At 38.9% G+C, this 27,946-nt stretch overlaps 1 protein-coding gene across 6 annotated transcripts in view; it reads left to right on the top strand.

Annotated features, from left to right (window-relative positions):
* NCOA2 (nuclear receptor coactivator 2) overlaps nt 1–27,946 on the top strand; it is a 150,560-nt gene that overhangs the window by 96,719 nt on the left and 25,895 nt on the right. For all 6 annotated transcript variants that reach the window (XM_063130827.1, XM_063130826.1, XM_063130828.1 and 3 more), the window contains 7 exons: nt 6,928–7,031; nt 11,225–11,402; nt 14,261–14,449; nt 16,816–16,917; nt 17,004–17,144; nt 21,783–21,930; nt 25,806–27,072. In XM_063130827.1, coding sequence (XP_062986897.1) covers nt 6,928–7,031; nt 11,225–11,402; nt 14,261–14,449; nt 16,816–16,917; nt 17,004–17,144; nt 21,783–21,930; nt 25,806–27,072 — 2,129 coding nt within the window. The remainder of the gene's footprint in view (nt 1–6,927; nt 7,032–11,224; nt 11,403–14,260; nt 14,450–16,815; nt 16,918–17,003; nt 17,145–21,782; nt 21,931–25,805; nt 27,073–27,946) is intronic.

Genomic DNA, 27,946 nt, shown 5'->3' with positions numbered 1-27,946 from the left:
TGTCACTTGTTCTTTAGTGGTATCAGTTGCCCATTTATCTCCATTACCTGTGATGACTTGTTCTTTTTATCTGTGTGTACATTCATTACAAGTATGTGTGCCATTATAATTTTGCAGTGTCAGAAAGGCATGATTTGAAGACCACAATTGGGATATTAAGTATTTTCAAATCTTACCACTCATTCAGGGAACATTATGGTCCTATTCATGTGTTCTGTACCTGAATAGGGCAGTGTGTGTCATTATTTTTCATTGCTCTCAAATCATAGAGAGTAACTGTCTGAAGAGGGAAGGCAACTGTAGCCATGGAGGCTCTCCACACAAGTCAGAATGCTGCTTTTTCAGTGTTCTGACATATGTCTGAATAGGGCTTATGACTATTCTGCCAGACTTGGGCCTAATCTACACCAAGCAGGATATTGCACTATGAAAGCAGTACAGAAGCGGTATATAAAAGGCAGGAGCCACACTACTGCTTTATAGCGGTATTGAAGTGCACTGACAACTGTTGGGGCCCATTAACACATACCATATACCACTTTCATACAACTTTCATAATGCTGGACTCGATGGTTGGACTCGATGGCCTTATAGGCCCCTTCTAACTCTACTATTCTATGATTCTATGCTATATCTTGCTTGGTGTGGCTCCTGCCTTTCATAGTGATTGTGCACTGGTGATTAGGACTGTGGGACCCTGAAATGCAGACTCACATGAGCTGTGATGACAGCAGAGGGAAGTAAAGATTAGAAGGATAACAGAGGAGACACTAGCAAGGGTAGACAATTCATTCCTTAATCTCTGTTTGCAAGGATGATCTGTTGCCTTTGTTCAACATGTAGTAGGCTTTGAGCAATAAAAGTGTTCACCATAGTTGTCACTGACAGTGCTTCCCTGTTGCACAGCTAGTGCTACACTTGAAGGCAGTATCTGTGGGACCTTCCTTTCACTATCTGACAAAAATTGCCATGTACTCTGATCAGTTTGACTCCCTTGTGTTTATTTCTGTTGCCTCTGCTACATACAGTATTGTTGCCTGACTTTCCCCCCTTAAGTTTCTGTGCTGTTTGTAAAAGGAATTCTTCCTGTGAAGCTGAAGAAGAAGGGACATAATCTTAACACCTCAGAGCTTCTACTGGTCATTTGAGCATCAGGACCGAGTCACCAGTGTTTAAACGAGCTTTCTATTTGATGATGTAGTGTTCATTTTCAAAGCAACTCAGGCATTCTTGTCAAAGGAAAAGTGATAAAGAACCCTATGGAATTGGATGAAAGAGCACTTTTCTATTCAGCTTATTTTCTGTTTGTACCTAAAATATTTTGCCATTCAGGTTGTAACTAAAGCTAGGAAATAGTACCGTATCAGTTTGAACTAGAAAACATAACTGTAGATTATATCGTAGTGACTTATTTTTGAGCCATTTCAAGGAGAGTCAATCACCTCCAGCATTTGAAGTTATATAGGCTGATACGATTGATGAACATGTATGAAGATGGAAGTATGTGTTTCTGGAAGCATTTCTTAGGAACTGAATAGCAGAGATTTTTGGTGCACCTTAGAGGAGAGATATTTCTGATTTCATAAGATATGTCAAGTGCCATTGTAGAAAAACAGCATATTGAAAGCCAGACTCATCTTGGTTGGATTCATTTTACATTTTATTTTGGTACCCAGAGGAACAACAAATAAACATGTCCCACCATAGAACCTTCTGCAATCAAAGCATGTATTCTTTCAATGAGTCAAAATCCATTACAAATCTATGCTGGAGTGACAAGTGGCCCTGATTTGAGATTTCTAAAATGTGATATACTTTCATGGATAAGTCCTCCAAATGTTCTCCGTATGTACTTTGCACACCAAAATGTGTCTTTAAGCAAATTAACCATGAAGCAGACTTCAACTTTGAATGGTAAAAAGTCCAAGGAAAGACATCTTTTAAAAACTATACCACTGATGGGAAACTAAACACCATTGTTTAGTATTGTTATTTTGGCTCAACTTGAGCCAAAACCAGTATGTTTAATTAGCTTTGGAATCATGTTTATCAAGCCAAGTACTAAAGAACAACAATATTCATTTCTCAAAATTCTTCAGACATCAAGTCTTAGGACTGTGGTGGCCCAGTGCAAACATAAAGTTGGTTCCCTGTAACCCCTGGCTTGAAAATTTGGAGCTAGCCTCATGAATGTACATGTGCATACACATATCTCTTGTGTATTTCCTCTCTGCCTTCCCTTCTCAAATTTAACCGTGGCATAGTATTATTTTTCAACTAATAATAGCCATAAGTGATGCTACCCAGGGACCCCAACTTAACCACACTTTGAAACTCGGCACTGAAAATGGCTTTGCAAACCCTGAGTTGGCAAACCCTGATTTCACTGGGTTCAGATGACATGTTAACCCATGATGGCGTAGTGAGTCATCTGTGAACTCTTTTCCAATGCCTAATTTCCCTTGGGTTGTATAGGTTTGTTATGGTGCATCTCTGATATAAAAGTTGCCTTCTGCTATCTCAAGAGAGAAAGCAGTGAACCTAAATGTCACAACAACATGTAAGACATTCTGGAAATACAATAGGGTTTGCAACAAGAACAGAGTCACAGCTTTGGACTGAATAAATCTATTTTCAGCTCTTTGGGCATCTTTTAGGTTCATCTGTTTCTGCACTAAACTAATTTACACAATTGAGCATCACCAGTGATAAAAGTGAAACTAAATCTGCTTTCTCTTCTCAGGCATCAAATGAGTAGAAAAAGGAAGGGACAGCTAGCATTGTTGGTAGTTTGGGATTGGCTAATAGGGCTGTCACTCTCCACAGATTATGAGAAGCTTTCATTTGCTGACAAGAGGTCCGTATGTTAGGAAGGGAGTGAAGCAAATCTTCACTCTCAGTGAGTAAACAAGCTGGGAAATGGTGCAGCTGTGCTTTTTAAATATGCACTGCAGGAGATTTCGGCAAGCTGATGATATATCGTGCATTAATGTTGAAAAGATAAACACATTTGGAGAGTGCAGGAAGGGCCTTGTGTTTTTATGTTGGCAGAATGCTTCCTAATGAATTAGAATGTGTTGCTGGCTTCACAGAACCATATGGCAGCTTTTCTAATTTTAGTTCAGTGCAGATGCATAATTCTCCCTTGTTTTACCTCCTGAAACCTTTCTGTGGTGATATGTATCTCTTCCTGTAATACCTTGGTTTTTAGCAGCAAATGTGTCTGTTGCTCTAAAGACACCTTTACTCTGCAAAGGTATGTTGTAAAATGTAGCTGTAGCTTCTCTGTTCTTTCTTTTCTTTTTCTGAAAGATAAACATGGCTGGGGATGGAACAGCCTTCCTGCTGAGCCTTAAAATTGCAGAGGTAGCTAATAATTGTGTGTAGTCTTTTGAAAAATGGATGGAATCTTGTAGAATGACTGACACTTCCCTGCTGATTGAAATAGTGCTGTGCATGATTGGCTTACTTACTTGAGTGTAACTAATTGGTTCCAAATGGTGTGTGTGTGTGTGCGTGTTTAAACCTACAGGGGATGGTATTCCTGGACAAAAACGGGAGAGGGGAAAGCTTTATTTCCCCCCCCCTCCCTAAGTACCACAGTCTCGATCCAAATCAAGGCCACATCCACTTACACTAAACAAATAATCCAATCAAGCATAGCTCTGCTGTGCATGATTGGGCAAATGTTTAGTTTGGCCCTAAGACACAATAATCAGAGGCTTATGTTGCGCTAATAAAGTTTTTAAAAAAGCTTTCTAAAAGTTAACAAAGAGCATGAATAACTTTTAAATACTTTCATTACACTCATTGACCATCTGGTGTGTCTTTACCTCAATATTATGTGTGTGTGTTTTAAATGAACTGGGCCTCTTACCATTCCTATTTCACCCCCTGTTGTCTGTAGGACTGACACAGTTTCAGATACTGTTCTTGGTAACTAGGCTAAGTTAACTGGATTTCCTATGGCACCAATCTCAGTGTAGTTGTTACCATTTTCTCCTTCCACCCAGGCTGGAAGAAATTAACTTGATGTACACAATAACAGCACTAAACCAGGATATGTTTATGACTACTTTTCTTATTTAACTGAGACATCTTTCAGCCATATCATACATCTGTTCTCTGTGTCTCTGTCTTCAGAAATAAGCTATTAAGTTGCTGGATACCTCTGTGGGTGTCTAACCTTCTGAATAAATCAGAGACAAATTGGTGAAATGTTACATTTGTTTAGACAACAGAATAAATGGTTCAAGGACTTCACAACTTGAAGGTCCTCCCAAGCCGTGCTAGTTTGTTGCAGTAAAAACAAGTGTCTTGTGGCACCTTTTAAAAAAAGACTAAAAAGATTACTATACCATCAGTTTTATAGACCAGATTCCCACTTGAATTTTAAATTTGCCTTTTAATAATGTGCTGCTTTTAATAATGTATTAGTTTTAAATGTTTTAATTAGTTATATGATGTTTGCATTTGTGTTGTACCCCGCCTCGATCCAGAGGGAGATGCGGGTAACAAATAAAATTATTATTATTATTATTATTATTATTATTATTATTATTATTTCATCATGTCCACAGACAGATTGGGTTTTCCAAAAGTTTGCACCTTCCTCTCCAGTTTTATGCTTTGAAATAGTATTTTGAGGAATGCTACTGTAAAGTCTCTCTAGAAGACCTTTTAGATAAATATGAGCTTGGCATGATTAGAAATATACACAATTACGTTTTTGTTGCAATAAATTTATTGAGAACCTGCTACTTAGTACTCTGACTGCTAATGAGCTAGCTAAAATAGTTTTCATCTCCTGTCAAGACAGAAAAAATGTCACAGAGTTTCCAGATTTGCTGCTGCTGTTCAGAAATGTACGAGGGTGTGTGATGGGTGTTAAAGTATATGTTGTAAACGTGTACATACATTCATATGTTTTAATATTTTACTTATTCTCCTGCAGGTAGTTTTAATTTCTTTGTTTTATATTTTTCAGTTTTATTTTGACTTTGTTAATTTAACAATAAATTTTGGTTGAATTTTAAAACAAAATTCATATGAATGAGAAAATAAAAGAAACTGAATGGCATTCTGGCTTAGATATCAAAAGCAAGTAAACATAGCACTGTACAGTTACAATAGTCAGATCTAAGTGGTCCATGGCAACTGTTGTGGTTGACTCTGGAATCACGCTGCCACTTTCCACACAAGCATTTACCTTTACATCAAGGTGCACTAGAAATTTGGGTAATGGAGAATGCATTCTCTGCCATCCTTTTTGACAGTTCAAAAATTGTTCTATAGACACTATAAAGTTTGTAAACCATCAAATGTGGAAACAGGTTGGTTTGGTTTGTGGTGCAATAACAGGAGATTGTGTTGTATATTTATTCTGATCTCAGTGATGTAGGTTTAATCATTCAAACTTGATGGAATATACTAAAGGTCATAGTTCTTGTGTGGTATATTTTAAGTTTCATAATTAACATTTTGCCTTTTCCTAACCAGCACCTGTTATGCAAGTGCGAGTTGAGCTATACTTCTATTCAGTAATCATCAATGTGGGACTTCTGGTTGTCCACAGATGTAGGAAGTGTAAATTGTTGATGCAAGAAAAACAGCCTTAATAAGCTTTGATTTGTCAGTTAGTCTTAAAATGGCATGTAGATCTCACATCTATTTTTAAACAGCAGTAGTTTGCATTTCATAGAAATAACTTGTTTTAAAACTTCTTTATTTAGAGCTTATCAAAATAGTAATAAATAGAGGTCTTTGGCATTTCAGTGTTTTAGGCTTTACAACTATGTCTTGATCACTCTGTTAAACCAGAACAGCGAATTTTAAGACTGCGAAGTACAACTGTACCTGGAATTTCTATGAAGAATGGGTTTGTAAGATGTTTGTAGTATGTTTTCAGCCCATGTTGTGTCTCTGTCCATATGCACAATAGAAGAGACAATAGTGAGACCAAACAGACGCCACAGAGTCCCCATAATCCAAAGTGCAATATGGCACTAAGCTGTCTAACTGCCATAGTGATTTTTTGAATATGGCTACAAAAAGACCTCCTAGGATTTGATTATATCTATATTCATACCAAGCATTCAGAACTGTGGTTGGGAAGTCACCTGATCCTAGAATACGTATACAGTCTGTTTTGGATGCATGTGCACTCCTTCAGAATACTTGAGTTTGCTGTCTGGGTGTGCCTGTGAATCTGGTATACTCCAGGATGACTAAGTGACAGTGGTAGCCAAGAGTGCCTATCTACCAACTCAGCAGTACCCTTTCCTGAAGAGAACTGATCTTCTCGTCATGTTAATCAGTGTCGAAGAACATTTGGACTGTGTTACTGTAACATGCTTCACTTTGCAAAATTCTCAAAACTACAAATGGTTCAGAATTTGAGGGTGTTGACTAGAGTAGGCTACAAGGAAAATATGATAATGAATTTGGAACAACTTCATTGGCTCATGGTTGGTTTCTGGTTTTGATCTGCCCCCAAAATATACAGAGGTCCAATAAATATGGCTAGAAATCATCAGCAGTCCATCAGCATATCTCATGAGAGAACCACCAAAAATAATAGGTCTTTAAGGCTTTTTCTAAAGGTCTGTAATGATGCCTAATGGACCCTAGCTGAAAATATGGCCACAAATGTGGGACCACTGAAAAGAAAGCCTCCTCCCTCACACCTGCCAACCTAACTGTTCTTTAAGGCAGTCATATGAGAAAGGCCTCTGTTGCAGATCCTAAAGTGCTAGCCAGAATAGGGTTGTTGCATCTGAATAGGTCTGACAGTGTGACTAGCTCCACTCAGCTTGCCATGCCTCTTTGCTATAATTAGTGGCAAGCATAATCTTCTTAAACAGCTCTGCTATGTCCTTTAGTTCATACTGTAAGTCTGTGTTTTCCCCCTCCCTTTTTTCTGTGCAGAAAAAGCAGCAGCAGCCAATGAAGATGAAGTGCAGAAAGCTGATGTGTCATCTACCGGTCAGAGTGTCATTGACAAAGATGCACTTGGACCAATGATGCTTGAGGTGAAGTGCATATGGTTTTCTATATTTAGAATTACTGCTAAATTAAAATAATACAGAAATGATTTCCAGAGGATTAGCTGTGTTAGTCTATGTCAGCAAAAATGACGAAAGGTTTGGTGGCACCTTAAAGATTTAACACATTTATCATGACATAAGCTTTCATGGACTATAGTTGACTTCATCAGATATAAGTTTATCCAATAGTGTTTGTGCACAGACCCTGCTCCTGTTGAACTCTGAGCATTTTGTGACTTTATAATGGCTCTGAAAGACAAAGAATAAAATGTTGCATGCATGTTCTGCTAGTTTTTGTTTTTGTCCATTCATGTCATTTCTGTGATTAAGTATCAGAGTGCTCCATCCTTGAAGGGAAGAGAGTTGGCTTACATTGATTTTCTACCATTTTATATTCAAGACTACAGTTGAAGAAATAATACTCCACCTCATAGAAATAAAATTCTCAGTAGGTAACAGAAATAAGGTTTTCTATAGCATGTAAGGAAGGCTGTATCTGTAGGCTGTGGGTGAACAAGAAGGGAAATACTACAAATTAAAATATAGATTTAAAAAACTCTTTACTTCCCATTTTATTTATTTATTTATTTATTTATTTACAATAAATAAATACAGCTCCCCATTGAAAATTTCAGAGCGGTGTACAAGATAAAATAAAAACAGAATAAAACAAGTTAAAATAGATTTTTAAAAGAAGCAAAATGAAAAGTGAACCGTGGTTAGTCATTATTTGTATTGTTATTTAAAATAATTATCCATGATCTTCTTTGAAAATACATAAATAGACCTTTATGGCAGTGCACTTAGTTATTAATACTGCTGGAGCAAAGTAGAGCCTACACTTCACCATCCAGTAGAGAGAATTATTTGGCTACTTTAAATACACACACACACAGAGAGAGAGAGAGAGAGAGAGAGAGAGAAATAAAAATACTGGTTTAATGTGGATTTTCAAAACATGTTTAGAAACATAGCCATTTTCATTTTAAGCCTGGATAGAAAACAATTGCACATTATCAGGTATTGCATACAATGAAATATGGTGCAAGGAGAATGCTGTAGTCCACTTTAGATCCTTACATCCTGGTTTTGTTCAAGGTTGTTTTTCCAGTGCCCAAAAGGGGCAGTTGCCCAGGACCCATCAACTTCAGAGCCTGCTCAAGACTGGATTCCACGGTTTTATTTAAAAAAGAGAGAGCAAAGAATGTGAAGGCAATATTCTGCCCAATTTACTAATGAGAAATGAGCTTGGTCCCAATGATAGAAATCACAGCTATGACTGGCATGTAAGGAAATCAGTGATATTAATTTATTTATTATTTTTATTTATTACATTTCTATTCTGCCCAATAGCCAAAGCTCTCCGGGCAGTTCACAGTGATATTCACAGATATAGAAAAGGTTAGGGTCACAATTCAATTCTGCGGAGAGGGATTTTCCAAGCTCATTTTGATGCTATTATGTTTTTCTTGCCCAAGGCAGAACTGAGAGCTGCCCATAGAATATCATTGAGAAATCCTAGGTTTTAGCATAACTTTCCAGTCAGAAACAAAAGATAGCAGGAAAAATGGGTTCATGTTCTTTCTTATTTCATGAGGGAAGTGGGGTGGGTAGTTTGGGGAGGGGCAATATTTACAAATTGCCCTGCCAGTGTCAGTATAATGCCAGTACAGTCCATTATCTCTGTATGGCAGGTTGGGAGGATTGTGGCTTATGATAGCCCTGCAATGTTGCAGCTTTGAGGTGAGGTGGAGTCTGAATTGGATTTCCAGCCAGAAATTCCCCATACAAAACACCCTTCAGATGGTAGCAATCTTAATTTGCTTGCTCATGTCCCTCCTAGCCTAAATCAAGTGCTGAATTGCTCCATTGACTAATGTGGAGATTAGTTTCACATAAATTATAAATTTCACATAAAATTACAATTGCAGCATAGACTCTTCTCTTTTGTGGTTACTTTTTATTTGAGGAAAGAGATGCTGCAATGTTGCCAAGTCACAAAAGTCCAAGATTTCTCCATTATTATTATTTTGTGCACAGTTGTCTCTCTGTTTCCCTGGGGGAAATCCCAAAATTGCCTCCAAAATGAAAATAGAATATGGGCATTGTTTTTGAATCTAAACCAGACTTCCAAAATCTAGTAACCATCATATGTTTTGGATTACAACTCTCAGCACCCCTCACTATTGACCCTTCTGGCAGGAGTTGAAGTCCAAGTTGTCTGAAGGGCACCAGGTTGAGGTAGGCTGATATAGACATAGAAGGATATAACATTCCATGCCTTCTTGTGAGTTCTGAAGTTGGTTCAGTTTTTCAGGTTCTTAAGGTAAACCTGTAACCAATCCCTCACTTCCTCCTAACTACAGATCTTAGTGCATCTTCATGGTCCATATCTATATCTATGTATTTACTCTTTTATTTCCTTAATTTGTGGTTATTAATACACTTAGAGTGCAATCCTATCCATGTTTAGTCAGAAAAAGTCCTACAACTCCCAGTATTCCCAGCCAGCATGGGGCATGCTGGCAATTATAGGGATTTTTTTCTGTCTAAACTTGCATAGGATTGCACATTTATTTGATCAAGTTGTATGGTATTTTCATAAAAGTAAATTAAGCAGGGGACCCCACTTTATACATCATCCAAAGTGGATCTGTTACTTTTATAGATCTTCACTAAGCCTAACAGTGCAATCCAATACTAAGAAGTCAATCCTATTGACTTGAGTGAGTTTTACTGTCTGGTTAGTGTGTATAGGATGGCAACCTGTGTGTGTATTATATTGAGCATTCTTTCAGATACCATTTCACAAAGACATGAACTGAATCAAGGACAACCGGTGGGCCTGTTCAGATGACGCACTAAGCCACAGTGATTAAGCATTTTGAATTAAACATTATGGCTTAGCATGTCATGTGAACCATGACTTAGTATGTTGTGTGAACCATTCCTAACCAATGGGGCTACATAACCACAGTTTAAACATGTTCACTAACCATTTGTTGCAAAAGGGTTAGCGGCCTAACCATGGCTTAATATATTATCTGAACAGGCCCATCGCTTGTCCTTGATTCAGTTCATATCCTTGTCAAATGGTATTGGCTTGTCATTAAGCATCTACTAGGTTTTTGGGTTGCATGCAGGGCTATCTCAACATATTTTGGAGCACTAGGCAAGTACAATTTGGTGACACCCCACCCCCAGGAAAGGGAGGGTTATGAAAAGCATAGTCAAGGTTGCCCAGGGGAGGATACCTCTCTGCTGCTGCAGAAGGAACCTCTCAAGTTCAGCTCACTTCAAGAGATGCTAGCAGCCAAACAACTGCACGGACAGATGATCGACTTGCCCAATTTGGAAAGTAGGAAGCTGTTCCACAATCTCGTGTATCAGCAGTTCTTCCCAGCTCAGCCCAGTTCCTTTCTCTGAGTTCCCCCTTCTGTAATGCACACTGAGACGCCACTGACACACCCCTTATATGCCCCTTGGTGCAGCTTTGTTTGCATGTTCATTTTTTCCCCTTCACTAATTTGAGTTTTGCTGCTGAGAATTTCGACAGTATCCAACACTGCTGGTATGTTTACACTATGGATCTACGAGTAGCATAAGTAGCCTCTATGCCAAAATGGTGCACTATTTTACACTAGTTTTTACACTATTCGCTTACTGCTAGAGGCCACTTACGCTAGTGGTATGTCAATAGCTTAAGTGGTCCAGTACTGTTGGGTACTGCTCTTCATGTTTAGACTCTTGGTGTACCATCTAATGGATGTATTTTGAATTCAGCCCATGTGTTTCCTCTCTTTTGTACAGTATAAAATTCAACAGAAAACTTCTGAGTTATTCCTAGGCATTTATGCTCTGTCATGCTTACAACTGCACAGCAGGTGTTGCTAAGCAGCACTACTGTTTTTTTATATGAAAATTTCATATTGATTTTTAAAAAATATTCTAATAAGGATGAACTGCTTTCTTCTCTCCCCACCCTCAATCAAGTAAGAAACTAAAGATAGTGGGCTCCTTGAAGGCTTAACATAGCAGTTAACAAAGTCTGTTTTTCTTTCTCAGCAGTGATTCAGTGTTAAGGGGGTTTAAGAGAGGATGATAATAGCATAGCTAGTTTTATCTTGATCCAGATCCTCAACAGTGAACTAAAAATACATTGTTTTTTAACCTTTCAGGCCCTCGATGGGTTCTTCTTCGTAGTGAATTTGGAAGGTAATGTCGTGTTTGTGTCAGAGAATGTGACACAGTACTTAAGGTACAACCAAGAAGAGCTGATGAACACAAGTGTGTATAGCATCCTGCATGTAGGGGACCACAATGAATTTGTCAGAAACCTGCTGCCAAAATCTTTAGGTACTGTGCTCTAAAAACACATCCATTGTTATGGCATTTTTGTTTTGTTTTGTACATTGGTGCTGTAATTGCTTGAATATAATGTCACATAATCTCATAATATACATGTTAAAAGCTGTTTTCCTCTTCTGTTCTTGCCTCTAAATCAACTTCTCCACTGACTTCCTAATTTACTACTTTTGTCTTGGACCTTCTGAATAACTTCACATAACAATTGACAGCTGTAGAATTCACATTGCTATAAGCTTATCACTTTGAATTCTCATGAGCTGTGTTATTTTTCCTGTTTTAAATCTAATTTAGTGATGCCACATGAGGATCATGCCTAGACGAATCTATTTTATTATAGAATATTGGCAGTCTGTTGGAAATGTAACTTCCTTTGTCCCTAAAAATTGGTGTGGACTTCTGCCCCACATTTTTTGCAGCTCTTAACAGAACAATGCAATGCCTGCATTCCCAGTGAGGTGTGTTGGGTGACTTCTGGGTGTGTCCAAAGTTCTGGGGAAGGAGACAGTTCTTAACATCTAAGTGTCTTAAATATCTCCTGGCAGAGAACCTTAATTGATTCCTCCCATTGATTTTTCCCACATTATATTGTATATCCACTCAGAATTTTGGCAGAGATCCTTTTCATGTTTCACCACTGACAGACAAGTGCATGAAGGTTACACAAGTAAGAGCTTTCTCTGTTGTCATGCCCAGGCTCCAGAACTCCTTACCACGAGATGCCCAGATTGCCCTTTGATGGTGTTTTCACTGGCTGAAAACAATACTATTTCCTTGAGCTTTTGGCTTGGATAATTAGATGCTGCCACTCCCTGTTACAATGTTATTTATGTTTTATTGTGCTACTCAGTGATGTTTCAAAAACAGTTAAATAATTGTTTTTACTGATATTGCTCTCAGTGGCTTTGAATGTTCTTTGGAATAGAAAATGTGGAATGAAAGCACTTTAATAAATGCTAGGAAGAAAGGACCTTGGGGAAAAAACACCCTGCAGTTTCTAAGATTTCTTCCTTATCTTTGATCAGCTGCTGATCAGAGATAGCTTTTCTCTGCAGGGCAGTGAGGGTGGAGCCAGGAGAGGAAGTTGCAGAGTGATTCAGTCCTGCTTCCTTCTAAGACTTCTTACTTGAGTAGTCATGAAAAGGGTTATCCTGCTTACTTCTGAGTAGACATGATTCTGATTAGTTGGGAGCAATGGATGAGGTTGGATTTTCAGCCCTGCCTGCTTTTGGTTGTGGCTCCATCCACTACTGAAATAAATAAATAAATAATAAAACTAAGAGCTTCTCCAAAATGGCCTTTGGGCCAAAACAATCTTCCCCACCCCTGAGTTCAGAAGGAAGTCAGAATTCAAATGCTTGAGAAACTTGGTAGTAGCAGCAGCAACAGACACAGCTGCTCCCTAAGCAGAGAGATGTGTTTTGAATACCTCAAAAATAGCTGTAGTCTTATGTCTGCCTACGTGTTATATGCTGTCCTTTTGAGTTGATGTTTTTGATCCTTGCATGTTAACTCCTTATCTGCTTATGTTCGTAGTACTCTTTGAAACTACAGTCGAAGAGTTTGGCTTTCTCTTACATTGCCAACTCTTCTGGGTCATTAGTACATAATGTTTGCATAATTTGTTCATGCAAAGATAGCCTAAGTTAGATACTGGGTTTCATTTATTTCTTGTTTCCAGTATTTTTCACTGCTTAATCTCTTGATCGCTTAATATTTATTTATTTATTACATTTCTATACTGCCCAATAGCTGGAGCTCTCTGGGCTGTTCACAAAAATTAAAACCATTCAAAGTATAAAACAACAGTATAAAACCATAATATAAAATACAGTATAAAAACTCTGTTAAAATGCTGGGAGAATAAAAAGGTCTTCACCTGGCATCTAAAAGCATATAATGTAGGTGCCAAGTTATTATTATTATTATTATTTATTTATATAGCACCATCAATGTACATGGTGCTGTACACAGTAAATAGCAAGACCCTGCCGCATAGGCTTACAATCTAATAAGTGAACCTCCTTAGGGAGCTCATTCCACAGCTGGAGTGCCACAGCAGAGAAGGCCCTCCTCCTGGTAGCCACCTACCTCACTTCCTTTGGCAGGGTCTCGCAGAGAAGGACCCCTGAGGATGACCTTGGTCTCCGGGCAGGTACATACGGAAGGAGGCGTTCCTTCAGATAGCCTGGCCCCAAGCCATTTAGGACTTTAAATGTTAATACCAAAACATTGAATCGTGCTCGGACCTGGACTGGCAGCCAATGAAGCTGGAAAAGGACTGGTGTGATGTGGTCTCGTCGGCCAGTCCCTGTTAGTAACCGTGCTACCCTGTTTTGTACCAGTTGAAGTTTCCGGACCGTTTTCAAAGGCAGCCCCACGTATAACGCATTGCAGTAATCCAAACAAGAGGTTATCAGAGCATGGATAACTGTAGCTAGGATAAATTAATAAACTTAATTTGAAGAAATGTTGTGTCTGGGAATAATTTTTATGAACTTACAGGCAGCTTCACATGATCATTTTTATTTTTTTTATTTTTTTTTGCTACAGTGAAATAATCTTGACATATGAAAACACATACACTGACACTTTTGAAGCATGGCATGGTTTAGTTTGTGGCAAAGTACATAGGTCAAGAATGCTTTGCCACACAAACATTGCTTGAAGGAGCTCTAAATCAGCAGCTTTGTTCACTTACACTGGCATTGACTATAATTTAAAACCGTTCAACTTATTTTCATCCTCTTCCCCCTCAATAGCTAAAACATTATTAAGAATTTAAATGTGGCCTTTTGGAACTTTTTGGAGAGCAGGTAATCATTGTGTATGATCTTTGTTTTACTTAGTGAATGGGGGACCTTGGTCTGGAGAAGCTCCTAGGCGCAACAGCCATACCTTTAATTGTCGGATGTTGGTAAAACCTTTAACCGATTCTGAAGAAGAAGGCCATGATAACCAGGAAGCACATCAGAAATATGAAACTATGCAGTGCTTTGCTGTTTCTCAACCAAAGTCCATCAAGGAAGATGGAGAAGGTAAACAGAAAATATTTTATGTGATTATTTTTATTTCAGGTCTTTCCTAAATAAAAATAGACTTTTTAAAATTAAGGCTAATTTAACCAAACTTTTGTGCATGTAAATTAATGGCATTATCTCTTCAGTCCCTGTTAGAATGAGCACCACTCACTATTCATTATAAATACCAAGCTCTCTGAAGACTTTATATCTTCTGACATAATTGTTTCACTAGCTTGTACAGTGGCCAAGATACATTTGCATATAATTTGTTTATAAGTGCATCTTGGAAGTTATTGCATCCAAAACATTTTGATGTGGCCCTAAACTAATTTATATGGAAGGTTTTTTTTAAAAAAAAAACAATAGTTCACTAAGACTTACTCAAAAAATGTGTGCTTAGAAATTAGGCTATAAATTGGTTATGTTGTGCTAGGGTTTGCTGCAGTGAAAACTCTGGATTTTTCTTCATTTAGTTTTCAGAAAAATTATGGTCAACTGTCTACTAAATTGCTTATTATTTTCTTTTGGCTTACCTTGAAATATGAGATGTATTTTTGAGGTGCTGCAGCTTTGAAATGTTTTCAAGTTTATAAATATTCAGAAAGTGTTTCACACATGGCCGGTGTTTTGAGTGAAATATTTAAGCTGCCGCATTCCAGATGTATGTAATACACTGGTGAGAGAAAATAGATGCAGCTGCCTGTTTTTATATTGTCTTCTAAAAATGTTGAAGCAAATCTGCATGTAAATTTAAAATTGATATGGTTGAAGTTTAAGAGAACCATGTCAGAATGTTTTCACTATCACTTAGCTTAAGACACTAAGAACTGCAGTGTGTTCAATTGATGTATTGACTCTTCTCTACCTACCTCTGGTTTTAGCTTGAGGAAGGTTGACAAACAGTGACCCCTTAGGTGATAGCACTTCAGAGCTATGCAGGGCTTGTTAGACGTCTCTACTTTTGGCATTAGAGATGTTCTGACATGTTCTGTTTGGAATTCCGGGATTTAAAGAGCATTTTGGTTTGAGATGCATGAAAGCAGTTATTATGGGATATTGTACTATTGTTCATCTGTTGATGGAGTTGGAGTGCTAGGGATTGAAGAAAGGATTGTTTGAGGATGTCTGTAGTCAGTGGTACACTTAGGCAATGTTAAGGGTGGCTCCACCCTTAAAGGTGACCTAGAAAAGTTTACACAGATAGACAGACTCTGGACTTAGTGGTCTTATTAGAGTTACGTGGCCCCTTCACATTAGATGGCAATGTGTTCTCCTGCTCATTCCTCTGAGTGTAGTCCTGGACTTTTGCCCCCAAGTCCTGTCCTGAATGGTCTCCATATATGATGCTAAGCATGAATAAGGAAGATGCAAGAAGAGGGAAGAAAAATGGGTCAAGGGTTTTTAACTGTTTGGAGTAGTTAGAGAAAGGGCCCGTTCAGATGACACTGAGGGCCCTGTGGTTAGCTTAACCGTGGTGCAACCGTGCTAACCACGGTTAGTGCTAACCGTGGTTAGCACTAACCAAAAGCCGTATGCTCACACACGACATTGTTAAACCTGTCTGGTTCCTAGTTTCCTTAACCATATCCTAACCACAAAGCAGTTAGATGAGCACCTGAGTCCTCTGAATGCTCCACCCTGTACCCCAACAGCCCTTGCGCTAAGAGACCTGGCAGTTGCACGATTTAGGCTACTCTATACTGATAGCTCTGTGATTTTGGCCCCTTAACCAAGATAAATATTAGACTACACCTTAAGTGAAAGTTAGTGCCACTAACCCTGCTGCAGAACAGGGTTTGTGAAGCCCACGACAATGTGGTTAGTGGAGGCACCTGGTTAATGAAAATGCATGTCAGACAACACCGTTAACCCTGCTGCTTAACCAAAAAACCCTTAACCAGCATGTTTAACAGTGCCAAAGAGTTGGTTGGGAATTGCTGGGTGCCTTCTATGAGTGAAAGTGCAGGCAAAGAGGTTGGAAGAGGTTTTGATGCTGTTCTATGTGGAAGTGATGGAATGCTGAGGACTAATAAGTTGATTTAGATATTGCTATGCGCTGTCGGTAAGCTTGAGAAGAGATTTGAATGAGAATCCTTGCAGATGTAGTATGACAAAATCCTTAAGTATGACAAAAAGGAATAGGTCAAAGCATTTAACACTTGAATTTTATATCTCTAATGTTAATTTTGATTTTGTTTTGTATATAGTGTAACACTCTCAGAGCTGCTTAAGAGTAGGCAGGCTAAAAAGCCAAATAAACATTCTTTAAAGGCTACTCAGAGAGATATTTAGCAACAAGGATTAGTTAATCATTTTGTGTAATTCTGCATGGTTTTGTCAAATATTTTTCTCCAATTAAAAATAATTTTGTTCTATTCAAGATCTACAGTCTTGCTTGATTTGTGTGGCAAGAAGAGTTCCAATGAAGGAGAGGCCACTTCTGCCCTCATCGGAGACTTTTAGTACTCGTCAGGATCTGCAAGGTATTGTGAGAGCACATGTCAAATCTTTGCTATATCAAAACAACAACTGTAGTATCTGTTGTAACAATGGTTTTATATTTACTCAGGCAAGATAACTTCACTGGACACAAGTACCATGCGGGCAGCTATGAAGCCTGGCTGGGAAGATGTGGTGAGAAGGTGCATTCAGAGATTCTATGCACAGCATGAGGGAGATATGTCTTTTGCCAAGAGGCATCATCAAGAGGGTAAGGATCTTCTATATTTCTTCAATTTGAAATGTTCAAACAGAATGTTTATAGTATGAAAGAAATAACAAATTCTTGATATGTCATAATTCAGAAAATTTATAGGGGATCCAATACAAACATGGAGTTCTAAGGAGTGCAAAGGCTTTCCTATTCGCTGCAGCATTAGGAACCAATTCCATGTGTGGATGAGGAAGATCCTGTGTTTGTTTATCTTGACATTTATATCATGCCTTCCTTTGATAAAATCATAAAGATGGCTTACAAATGTTTTTATATATTTTTATTAGTACATTTCTAAACTGCTCCTCAAAAGATATCAAGGCAGTGAACAATAAATATAACTAAAAATTGGTCATACAACCATAAAATACAGTAAAAACAATAAAATGCAATCCTAAAACTGACTAACTTAAGTATAAATCAGAAAACAGGATTCCTAACTGCAGTGAATAAGGAATCCTGTGCTGGCTGGCCCTGCCCAAGGCCCATGAACTGCTGATTGGGCTGCATGATTCTTTTCAGAATATTATCTAAGCAGTATTGTTGACAAAATGCTGGAATACTTTAAACAAAACACAAAACTAAGAAGGAGGGAAGGAATTACTGTTGACTAACCCAAAAATTTAGAGAGAGAGTGCAAACAGCGAAACACCAAATGATGCATGTCCTCTGTCAGTCGTACAATCCTGAGGAATTATTTGGATTAATTGACAACACCATTTCCAAGAGAAAATATGGATAAATGGGTCTAAATGCATTCTAACCTTCAGTTATTTGTTGATGCATGTATATTCGGTAGACTAGTAACAAGTAACTCTTAATTGCAAAATGATGTATTTGTTAAGCTGAAAGATGTTGGAATCTTGCTTTATACTTGCTACTCAAAGTTTAGATATGTCAGGCATGTCTAAAACAGCATGCAGGGCCAAGAGAGCTGTTTCGTACAATATGTTTAATAAGAAGGTGCTTCATCTGCTGTGCAGCAGCTAATGAAATGACCCGTAACAGTTTTCCCAGAGATACATGGAAACTGCAAGCTTATTTGTTTACTTTGATTAAGGGTCCTACAAAGTCTGTCCTCTTGTCATGCAGACTATTTTAATTTTGTGGGTTTCCATGATGAAATGTTTGGGTCATTGTAAGAGATAATCATACTCTAATACAATATATTTTCTGGAGTAAAACATGATATTGCTAAACAAGGCACAATTAATATAGATTTTTAAGAGAAGGAACAAACTGTACCATGTTGATTGCAAAATATAATGAAGGCTGGCACTTTGATTCTTAAGAAATCTATTTCTGAAAGTCTCATTTGTTTCTGTAAAACTGTGCAGGAAGAATGTGTTGAGTCTGTTAGTGCAGACTTTTGGAGAATTAGGGAGTCAATTGAACGTTAAGGCCTGAAAGCATGGAGCTGCATTGGGATAGTGCAGTTTCTGAGCTCTTCCTTCCCTGAAGTTAGACTGATCTTCCTGTGCTGGAGCAACCCACCCCACAACTTTAAAGGAATCAAGCACAGCTTCTGAGATTCCTTTAAATTTGGAGAGGGGGTCACTCTAGCACATTGCAAGGTGCTGTTTCAAATGAAAGTCCTAGTGTGCTGTGGCAAAAATTTTGGTGCTGTGGATTCTCTTCTTCCATCTAGTTGGAACCTTCTCTGCTACAGTAAACTGCATATTCCAAGAGGCTAATTTAGCATATCTGTTACAGCTCTACACCAAATGAGGAAGATTTATGCCTCTTCTTGTTTAATGTGGTATGCAAATGAAATTGCAGTGAGCTCCTGTGCTGTGAACTCTCAGCTCATCAGGTTTACATTAAACTGACGGCTGAAGTGTGTATAGTCATTAAACATCTAGCTTTGGATGTTTGGATGAGTAAGGAAGATGGCGGGCAGGAGTAACTATCCTTGGGTCAGTGCCAGAAAACAGGAGTTTGAAATATCTTCTGAAATATGACTTCCTTTGCCAAATGCAAGAAGTGCCAAGTACAGTCCTGGGAATCAAATATAAAGGGGGGGGGGGTGTTCTTAGTTTTAAATGGATCCTGGAACATGAATCTCATGCAAGACTGTCTACTCTGAGGCATAAACAGAACAAGTCGTATGCTTCACCACACAACCCCAGATTCTGAACAAATCATTACACAGATTAAATCTAAATACTTATTTCATTTTTTATTCTTTAATATTTATTTATTTATTTATATTTGGTTTTTATTTTATTGGTGTAAACTACTATAAACATGTGTTTGTTTTAAAACTGGGCAGATGTAATTTTAAATGGATATATTTGTCACAGTGGCACTTTTTTTTTCAAAGCACACTCTAACGATCCCAAAGCCTATGGCTGTGGAGTGAAACCCCCTTGATTTTGAAAATGGCTTAACTTTAGTGATCTTAATATCAGTGCTGTTGACAAGGGAGTGTTGGAATTTCCTGCTCTGTACTAAAAGGACTGTTGCTGCAGAGAGTTCTGCCCAAAGGTTAGACTGAAACAATGACATACATTCAGTGTGAAATTTTACTTTACATTATTCCACTGTTAACTCAGACTTTGTTTTTCTTTGCATCCTTACTCTTCATAAACCCTTCTGGTTGTTTAACGTGTGTTTCCTGTTTTCTGCCTTCCAAAATAATAATTTTAAGTGTAGTAGCATGATGGACAACTTGAAGGAAGGAATGGGGGGGGGGGGAAATCCTACCATACCAGTGTTGCAAGTCTGGAGGAGGGGGTGGGGGAAAGCCTGTCTAACATTGTCAGCAACTGAATGCCACTTGATATACATGATTGATACAGAAAAATTGCAAACACATCTTGGGTCAGCAATAAAAATTGGGCTTTTGTGCACCAGAAATAACAAGGATGTTGGTAAAGATAAATCTATAAAACATAACTTTTTTTAACATTACCTGAATCACAAAGTTTTTGGTATGCTTTCAGAATTTGCCAGTGGGAAGGAGTGAGCAAACATATATTTTCATAGGAGAACTGCACTTTAAGCAAGCATGAAGATGTTTTGAGCCAGTTCAGGAAAATCAAGATTGAAACTAGCTCATCAAGTTTCACAGTGAAGAAAGCATTAAAATGAAGATAGAAATCATCAGTCTTAATAGCTGATGATTTCCATTTAAAGATAAGGGATTGGTGAAGCTCTAGATATGGAAAACCATGTGATTTTTCATTGGGGCTTTAAAGTGTCTTTCTTGTCTGGAAAGTGGTTTTGGTAGAGTTTAAAACTTCAGATTTAGCAGAAAGCAATGGAAACAAATTATCTGTACATTCATGAAAAGAAAAAGGCTGAGCACTAAGCAACATTTCTTCATGAGAAAACTGGACAGTCAAATGTTACAATGGCAGCAAAACCAGCTTACGATGTAAAACAGGTGTCTATATGTTTCTCTATAATACATCACAATTAGAGAAATAATATATAGTTAAGTCGGTTTCTTCCTGGGCATTGCTTCCTATTCCTCCAGTCAGATTATGAACTTTCAAGCCAGCTGTAGATGTCATGGTGTTGCTGTTGTTTTTTTACATTTGTGCCAATTCAGATGTAACATTAACCATGGTTTAACATTGCATGAACAAACCTCAGTCTTCTACTCCTCCAGGTTTGATTCCGGTTTGTGAACAATCTGTAGTTTGAACAAACCATAGTTCGGACATAATCACAAACTATGTTTTGCTGAGTACTGCAAGTAAGTTAAGAAAGTGCAGTGCCAGAGGGAGAAGGGGGAGCTTGCATGCCCAAGGTTCAAGCATGTAAAGCCAAACCATAGTTTGATACTACATCTGAACAGATCCATAGAATTTGCCTCCGAAGGCTGACGCAGAGAACACTGCAACTGGGTTCAGACAATGTGGTAACCAACGGTGATTTAAATAGTCAGCGTTTAGTTATTTATCCCACTGTGGGTTATTGTGTTGTGTGGAGGGATTTTTCTAACCAACAGTTGGTTATTTGGGCAAAATAACCCATGCCAAGAACCAACGCTGTGCAGAGCTGGCTATTTGAATCACTGTTGTTTAGCGTGTTATGTGGTGGGCACCGCTGGTTATTTTGTCAGGCACCACTGTCAGCTACTGACTCGGAAGGCAAGAGTGGTCATAATGGTGGCTGCTGTGCTAGTCCAGCTGGCAGGATAGTTTTTCGGTAGCAATGGCTGATGGGATCCTAGTGGGAGGACTGAAGGGGAAGAGAGGGCAGGGGATGAGTGAGTCAACTCAGCATGGACTAACAGTCAACTCAGTGCTAATTAGCTGTAATTCTTTATTTCTGAATCTCTGTCTCCTATGTTTGGGGTGGGTGGAAATCATTCCTGTTTCAGATGATTGTCCAGAGACACTGTCAAAAGAAAATCCACAGGTAAGTGCACAGCTTTGCCAGTGTTGACACCATCTCTAACTCTCCCTCTGTTAATACTTTACCTTTCTTGCACTTTGGCCTTAAACTGCAAAACGTTAGCTTTTCCTTTTACACAGCCTTGCTGATTTTGCAAAAAGAATTGCAGATTCTTCTTGCTTTCTACGGAAGGCAATGTTAATGGGCAGAGTCTGCATTCGTATGTGGATAGTCCTACGGCAGTGTCAGTTTCTTACTATTTTTGTTCTTGTTTTTGCTTGCTTCCAGTGCTGAGGCAGGGACTAGCATTCAGTCCTGTCTATCGATTTTCATTGTCTGATGGCACTATAGTCGCTGCCCAAACGAAGAGCAAGCTCATCCGTTCTCAGACTACTAGTGAACCTCAGCTTGTAATATCCTTGCATATGCTTCACAGGTAATTTATAAGAATTTGGTATCTTGAAAATCTTCAATTCTACTTTCCATGAACAGCTGCAGCAAGGGTACACCATCTACTTTATCTTGTATTATTGTAAGCTGATAGCCCTATTAGCTGTGTTGGCTTTAGCATAACAATAAAACTAGCTATAGGTTTTATTTTAACTATTTCAATTGTCTGAATAAACACAAATCTCTCAGTCCTCACTTATTTGTGAGTCTTAATTATTTGAATGGAACTTTAACACCAACTAATTTGGGACTACATCTATCCTGACCAAATGTTTTTAATTTTAATGCATTCTGCATAAGATACATTATTAATACTTCATGTAACACATTTAGTTTATTTTGACTCTCCTCCCATGTACAGAAACTATTTCCATAATAGTTGCATCTTTAACTCTGAGTCATTCCTATAACTTTGAAGAGGGAAACAGGAACCTGCATTGTGGAAATCTGGAACAATTTGTTGGATACACTAATAATATAATTTTGCATGATACTTTATAAGCAGTTAAGAGAACTGATCTGATAATACCAGCTCAGTTTCAAAATATGTAAATATTCGTTGTAGTTCCACATCACTGCCTCCTAAACAGTTAAAATGCCTTCATTCTTCCAAAAGAATCAGTATGTGGGGGAAATAAATCTGCCATTCCCCTTGAGTTAAAACAAACACATTTGTGTTGTATCATTAATTGCAATTGTATATTTGTGTTTTGAATTATCATGGATTATTTTTAATAAAAGTGCTATTCCATTATTTATTATCTGCTGACTAGTGCAAAAAAAAAGTTAGGACTCAAACAGTTGTGGAGCAATTACTTCCTTTGACTACACCCGTCAAACTAAAAGCTGCTGTTTGACCGTTTGAAACTGTTTTTGTTGGAATTAGGAGGCCTTTTTGCTATTTCATGGGTGGCTGCTGAGATAGCAGGTTAAACAAGAAATGCCAGGCTATAAGGTATAGGGGAAAAAATCAAGAAAATCAAGTTTTTTACCACCTACAACACAGTCCACGAAACAGGAAATTAACATGAATCTGTGTGTGTGCTTTACATAATTTCCCCTTTCACTTCACTCATCTCTTGCTAACAAGAATTGATTGGATACTTTCTCTTTCCCCTCAGCTTTTCTTCTAGTTCTCATGCCACTAACAGGGCAAAGTTTAAATGTTTCAGCTGCAGAACTTACAGTGCAAACACTGCAAAGGAATGTCTAAACTTGTGCCAAAAATGCTATTAAATGTAGTTCATAAAGCGCTTTTCCTTCACTTCTCAATTTTGAAAACTTTTAATTTCTTCAGAAACTTTGGAGGAGAGGGAAAACCACTGGGAGTCCCCATATTTAAGGCTCGAGCAAGGAGCTGACTACAGATGTTTATGTTAACTTTACAACAGGACAAAAACATTGTGTGCCAAAGAAAATCTGCAAAGAGAACTAAATTTGGATAGTCTTCAAAGAGATTTCTTCTCTCAGCTCTTATTGTTTGAGATACCACTTTTCCCCCACAAACAACAATATCTTGTTCCTGAAAAATTCAATTCTTCCACTGTGTAGAATGCAGTTCCCCATGTATTACAGACCGCTATTGGCTCTTACACGAAGATGAGAAAGGTTGTGCAGGAAAGCTCTTTTGAAAAGTCACTCAATCCAGGAAAGGATGGATTGAGATTTTGGACAGTAAGTCCAGTGAGTTGAGTCTTAGGGCAGAGCTTCTTTTTCCAAATTCCCACAATAAGCTCCCATGCATGATCTGCTGCTCGGTTGAAAGGGTCAACTGGTAGAAGATATGGAGAGATGCATCCTCTGCTTTATAAGCTAGTTATTCTGTGCCACAGAAAAGAAATCACAGAATCCAAACACACAGCAACCAAAACAGCAGTGAGAAGCATAAGCTTGGAATCAACCGATATGCAGGTGATGCAGTGTGCATAATACAGCATTCCAAAACACATGATCACCAACTGAATGTACTACTGGTGGTCATGTGTTTTGTTTTGTTTTGTTAAGATTCTCTAGAGGTTCCTTGCAGTAGGAAATGTGGTATAGGGCTCTTTCCCAGATGTTTTTGGTCAGAATCCCATGGAATAGCCTGCATTCCCCACTTTACAGAAGCTTTGTGCTACCTCTGTTCACCCTGCAACACACATTAAATAGCTCTTTTTTAAAAAAACAAAAATACAGAGGCCTTAGCTAGACCTAAGGTTTATCCCGGGATCGTCCTGGGGTCATCTTTGTTCATGTAAATGACACACGGGATATCCCGGGATCAGGCAGGGACGACCCCGGGACAAACCTTAGGTCTAGCTAAGGCCAGAACCTGAAGGAGGGAAAGGGATAGCAATACAGCTATCTCTCTGTATTATCATTGTTCTTTCTCCTCCTCTCCTCCAGTCCTTTGTTGCATACACATGAAGGGTCACGCTGTTACTTGTGGGATTCTCTTGCAAAGGATAAAATGTGTTTGGGCATACTGTTCAATGTAGAATACTCTCTGTTTCTACTCCTCCCACCCCCATCCCTGCCTCTAAGATACATGCTTCAGCTTGTGTACACACACGCAATCATTCCCTAACCAGGCTGATCTCATTCTGAACTTGTTCTCGGTAGTTTTCTCTTTCTTTCTTTTTTTCTTTTTTGGCTCCCATACTTAGAACCGTGTTGCAGTTTATTTAATTTTATTTTTGGCTGTTCTTTGAGGTGACTTTAAAACTTTGTTTTTCACTGTTTTCATTGTTGTCAAATACAAGTGCAGTTTTCAGGGCTGCATTCAAAGTGTCAGCAAAGATCGATTCATTTTTTTTCATGCAGGAGTTTGGATTTGTCTAATTATCTCTCGCACTAAAAATGGTAAACATTTCCTCTGCTGTTGAAAGAAACTTGTAGTACATTGTGAGATATTATGTGGGAAATATATTGTAGATCTATATTGTAGATATCTAACTGGAATGTTCTGTCTTATGTATGCAATATTAAAGCAGCTGTTAAGGCAGAAATGCTGCAGATATGAATCTAGGAAACATAGGTTCCACTTCCAGTTGGGGATTCATTAAGGATCCTTGTAAGACTCATTTATCTTTGCTACAGTCTGTGGGCATGTGGCTTGTGAAGTAGTTTGCTGGGGCTATTATTGTATTGCTGAGTACTGCTGCATGGAGAAAGGAACCCAGCACTCCTAAATGGATGGTGTTTTGAGGAGGCATGCAGCTTGCTAACTCAGTACTTTGCAGATGTGTGGCTACTGAGGGAGTAGTTGCTCCCAGCATGGGTAAAGACCATGGGATCAGGGCCCTAAGTTCTAGCTCTTCTATGTAGTGAAACTTAGCAACAGATAACAGTAGCATCCAGGAAATGATGTCTGTTCCCATCTATAAAGTGGCAATAGCAGTGATCTTTGTCAAAAAGGTAATTGTGGTTCCCCCCCACACACACTTCATTCATTTTTTTCTTTTTGAACAATATGTTATTACACACCCAAGGTTTAAGAATAGTCAGGATAAAACAAGAGAGCCCAGTAGTGGTTAGAGTGTTGGTCTGGGACTCAGGAGATGTGGGTTCTACTCCTTATGCGGCCATGAAGCACACTGGGTGACTTTGGACCAGTCACTGACTCTCAGCCTCACCTACCTCACAAGGTTGTTGTGAGGATAGGATGGATAGAGGAGGAACATGTAAGCTACCTTGGGTTCCTTGCAAGAGAAATGAAGGTGGGAAATAATAATAATAATAATAATAATAATAATAATAATAATAATAATAATAATAATCCTACTTTACATATTGGGATTGTGAAAATTACATTTTGTTGTATCTCCTTTCTTTATTGAGCATATGTCTAAATTGTGGTGGGTTTTTTTCATATTGCAGGGAACAGAATGTCTGTGGAATGAACCAGGATTTAACTGGACAAGCAATGGGAAAGCCATTGAACCCAATTAGCTCCAGCAGCCCTGCCCATCCAGCCATGTGCGGTGGGAATCCAGGTCAGGATATGACCATCAGTAGCAATATGAATTTCGCCATAAATGGCCCGAAGGAACAAATGGGCATGCCAGCGAGCAGGTTTGGTGGTTCGGGCGGGATGAACCATGTGTCAAGTATACAAGCATCCACTCCTCAGGGTAGTAACTATGCACTAAAAATGAATAGTCCCTCTCAAAACAGCCCTGGCATGACACCAGGTCAGCCAAACTCTATGCTCTCCCCAAGGCATCGTGTGAGTCCTGGAGTGGCAGGAAGTCCTCGGATCCCACCTAGTCAGTTTTCCCCTGCAGGAAGCTTGCATTCACCAGTTGGAGTTTGCAGCAGCACAGGAAATAGCCATAGTTATACCAACAGTTCCCTCAATGCACTTCAGGCTCTCAGCGAGGGGCATGGAGTCTCTCTAGGCTCATCATTGGCTTCACCTGATGTAAAAATGGGTAATTTACAAAATTCCCCTGTGAGCATGAATCCTCCCCAGTTAAGCAAAATGGGAAGCCTGGACTCTAAAGATGGCTTTGGACTTCATGGGGAGCAATCGGAAGGTACAACTGGACAAGCAGAGAATGTCTGCCATTCAGGAGAACAGAAAGAAAATAATGATAATGTGCCCCAGGTTCTTGGTGGCGAAAGACCTGATGGACAGAACAGACTGCATGATGGCAAAAGCCAGACAAAGCTCTTACAGCTGCTGACCACCAAATCTGATCAGATGGAGCCTTCACCTTTGTCTAATGCTATGGGAGACGCGAGCAAGGACTCCATGGGAGGTTTATCTGGTTCTGGTTCAGCACATGGAACCTCGCTCAAGGAGAAGCATAAAATTTTGCACAGGCTCTTGCAGGACAGTAGTTCTCCTGTAGACTTGGCCAAGCTCACAGCGGAGGCCACAGGCAAAGAACTGAGCCAGGAGACCAGTAGCACAGCTCCTGGTTCAGAGGTGACTGTTAAACAGGAACCGGTGAGTCCCAAGAAGAAAGAAAATGCACTACTTCGCTACTTGCTAGATAAAGATGATACTAAAGATACTGGTTTACCAGACATTACCCCCAAACTGGAGCGGTCGGACAGTAAGACAGACCCCTCCAGTAGCACAAAGCCAGTAGTTATGAAGACAGAAAAAGAAGAGATGCGCTTTGAGCCGAATGACCAGGTAAGGGAAAACTCCTTTTGTTAGTCATTTTACAAATTCATTGTGCCTGGCATGGATGTGCAAGCAATTTATGTTCAGTATCTCTAACGTCTTCCCCGTATGCAGGATTTTTTTCCCACAGGGGAATTTGGGTAGGGGTTACGCTTGATTTCATATGTGGTTGGAGCACTCCTCTGGCTTGTATTTCCAAGATCTGGCTGGCTGAAAGACCTGCTCTTATACCTGCAAGCTGGTTATAATTTGGTTCTTGGTACAACATCAATGGGACATAGAGGGTAGGAAGGAAATGTGGGAGTGGAGTGACAGTCATTTGTAGAAACAGCCTAGACTGGGTGAAATTCAGTGCCTGTGTATTGTGGAGAGGGTTCTGAAAGGCCAATTTGAGAGTGTTGAGGGGGGTGGGGGTGGAGAGGGGTTCTGTTTGAAGAAAGTACCCCAGTGAGCCAATATAAAGTGACTCATTGTCCCACAAAAGCACCCTTAAACTGTGTGGATGCTTTGGTGCAGTATCCCACAAAAACAAACTCTAGAGTGAGAAAGTGAAAGAATCACGGTTGATACAGAATAGTCTTACTTCCCACAGGAAGTGTAACCTAAATATAGATCAAAGCTTCAAATCATTTAATAATGCTAGAACAGAGAATATTCTAAATTTTTCGGCTTTCCTCTGAGTTTTCCTCTTAGCCTCTCCTTCCTCCTAAAACAAAAGCTGTAATGTTCTTGCAGTACCTACTGGGTAGGATTTTTAAGCTTCCCAAGTGATGTTTGTTTAAAATAATTGCTGATTTCAATGTGTAGTTTTTCACTGCAAATATAGCAATGCCTTGGTGAAGTAAATATTTTCATACATGCATTCCAAAAGTACTTGTTTTAA

The sequence above is a fragment of the Elgaria multicarinata genome, chromosome 7 (assembly GCF_023053635.1).
Source record: "Elgaria multicarinata webbii isolate HBS135686 ecotype San Diego chromosome 7, rElgMul1.1.pri, whole genome shotgun sequence".
NCBI classification, from domain to species: domain Eukaryota; kingdom Metazoa; phylum Chordata; class Lepidosauria; order Squamata; family Anguidae; genus Elgaria; species Elgaria multicarinata.
Note: the sequence above shows the minus strand (reverse complement) of the source record. Positions and strands in the feature narration are given on the sequence as shown.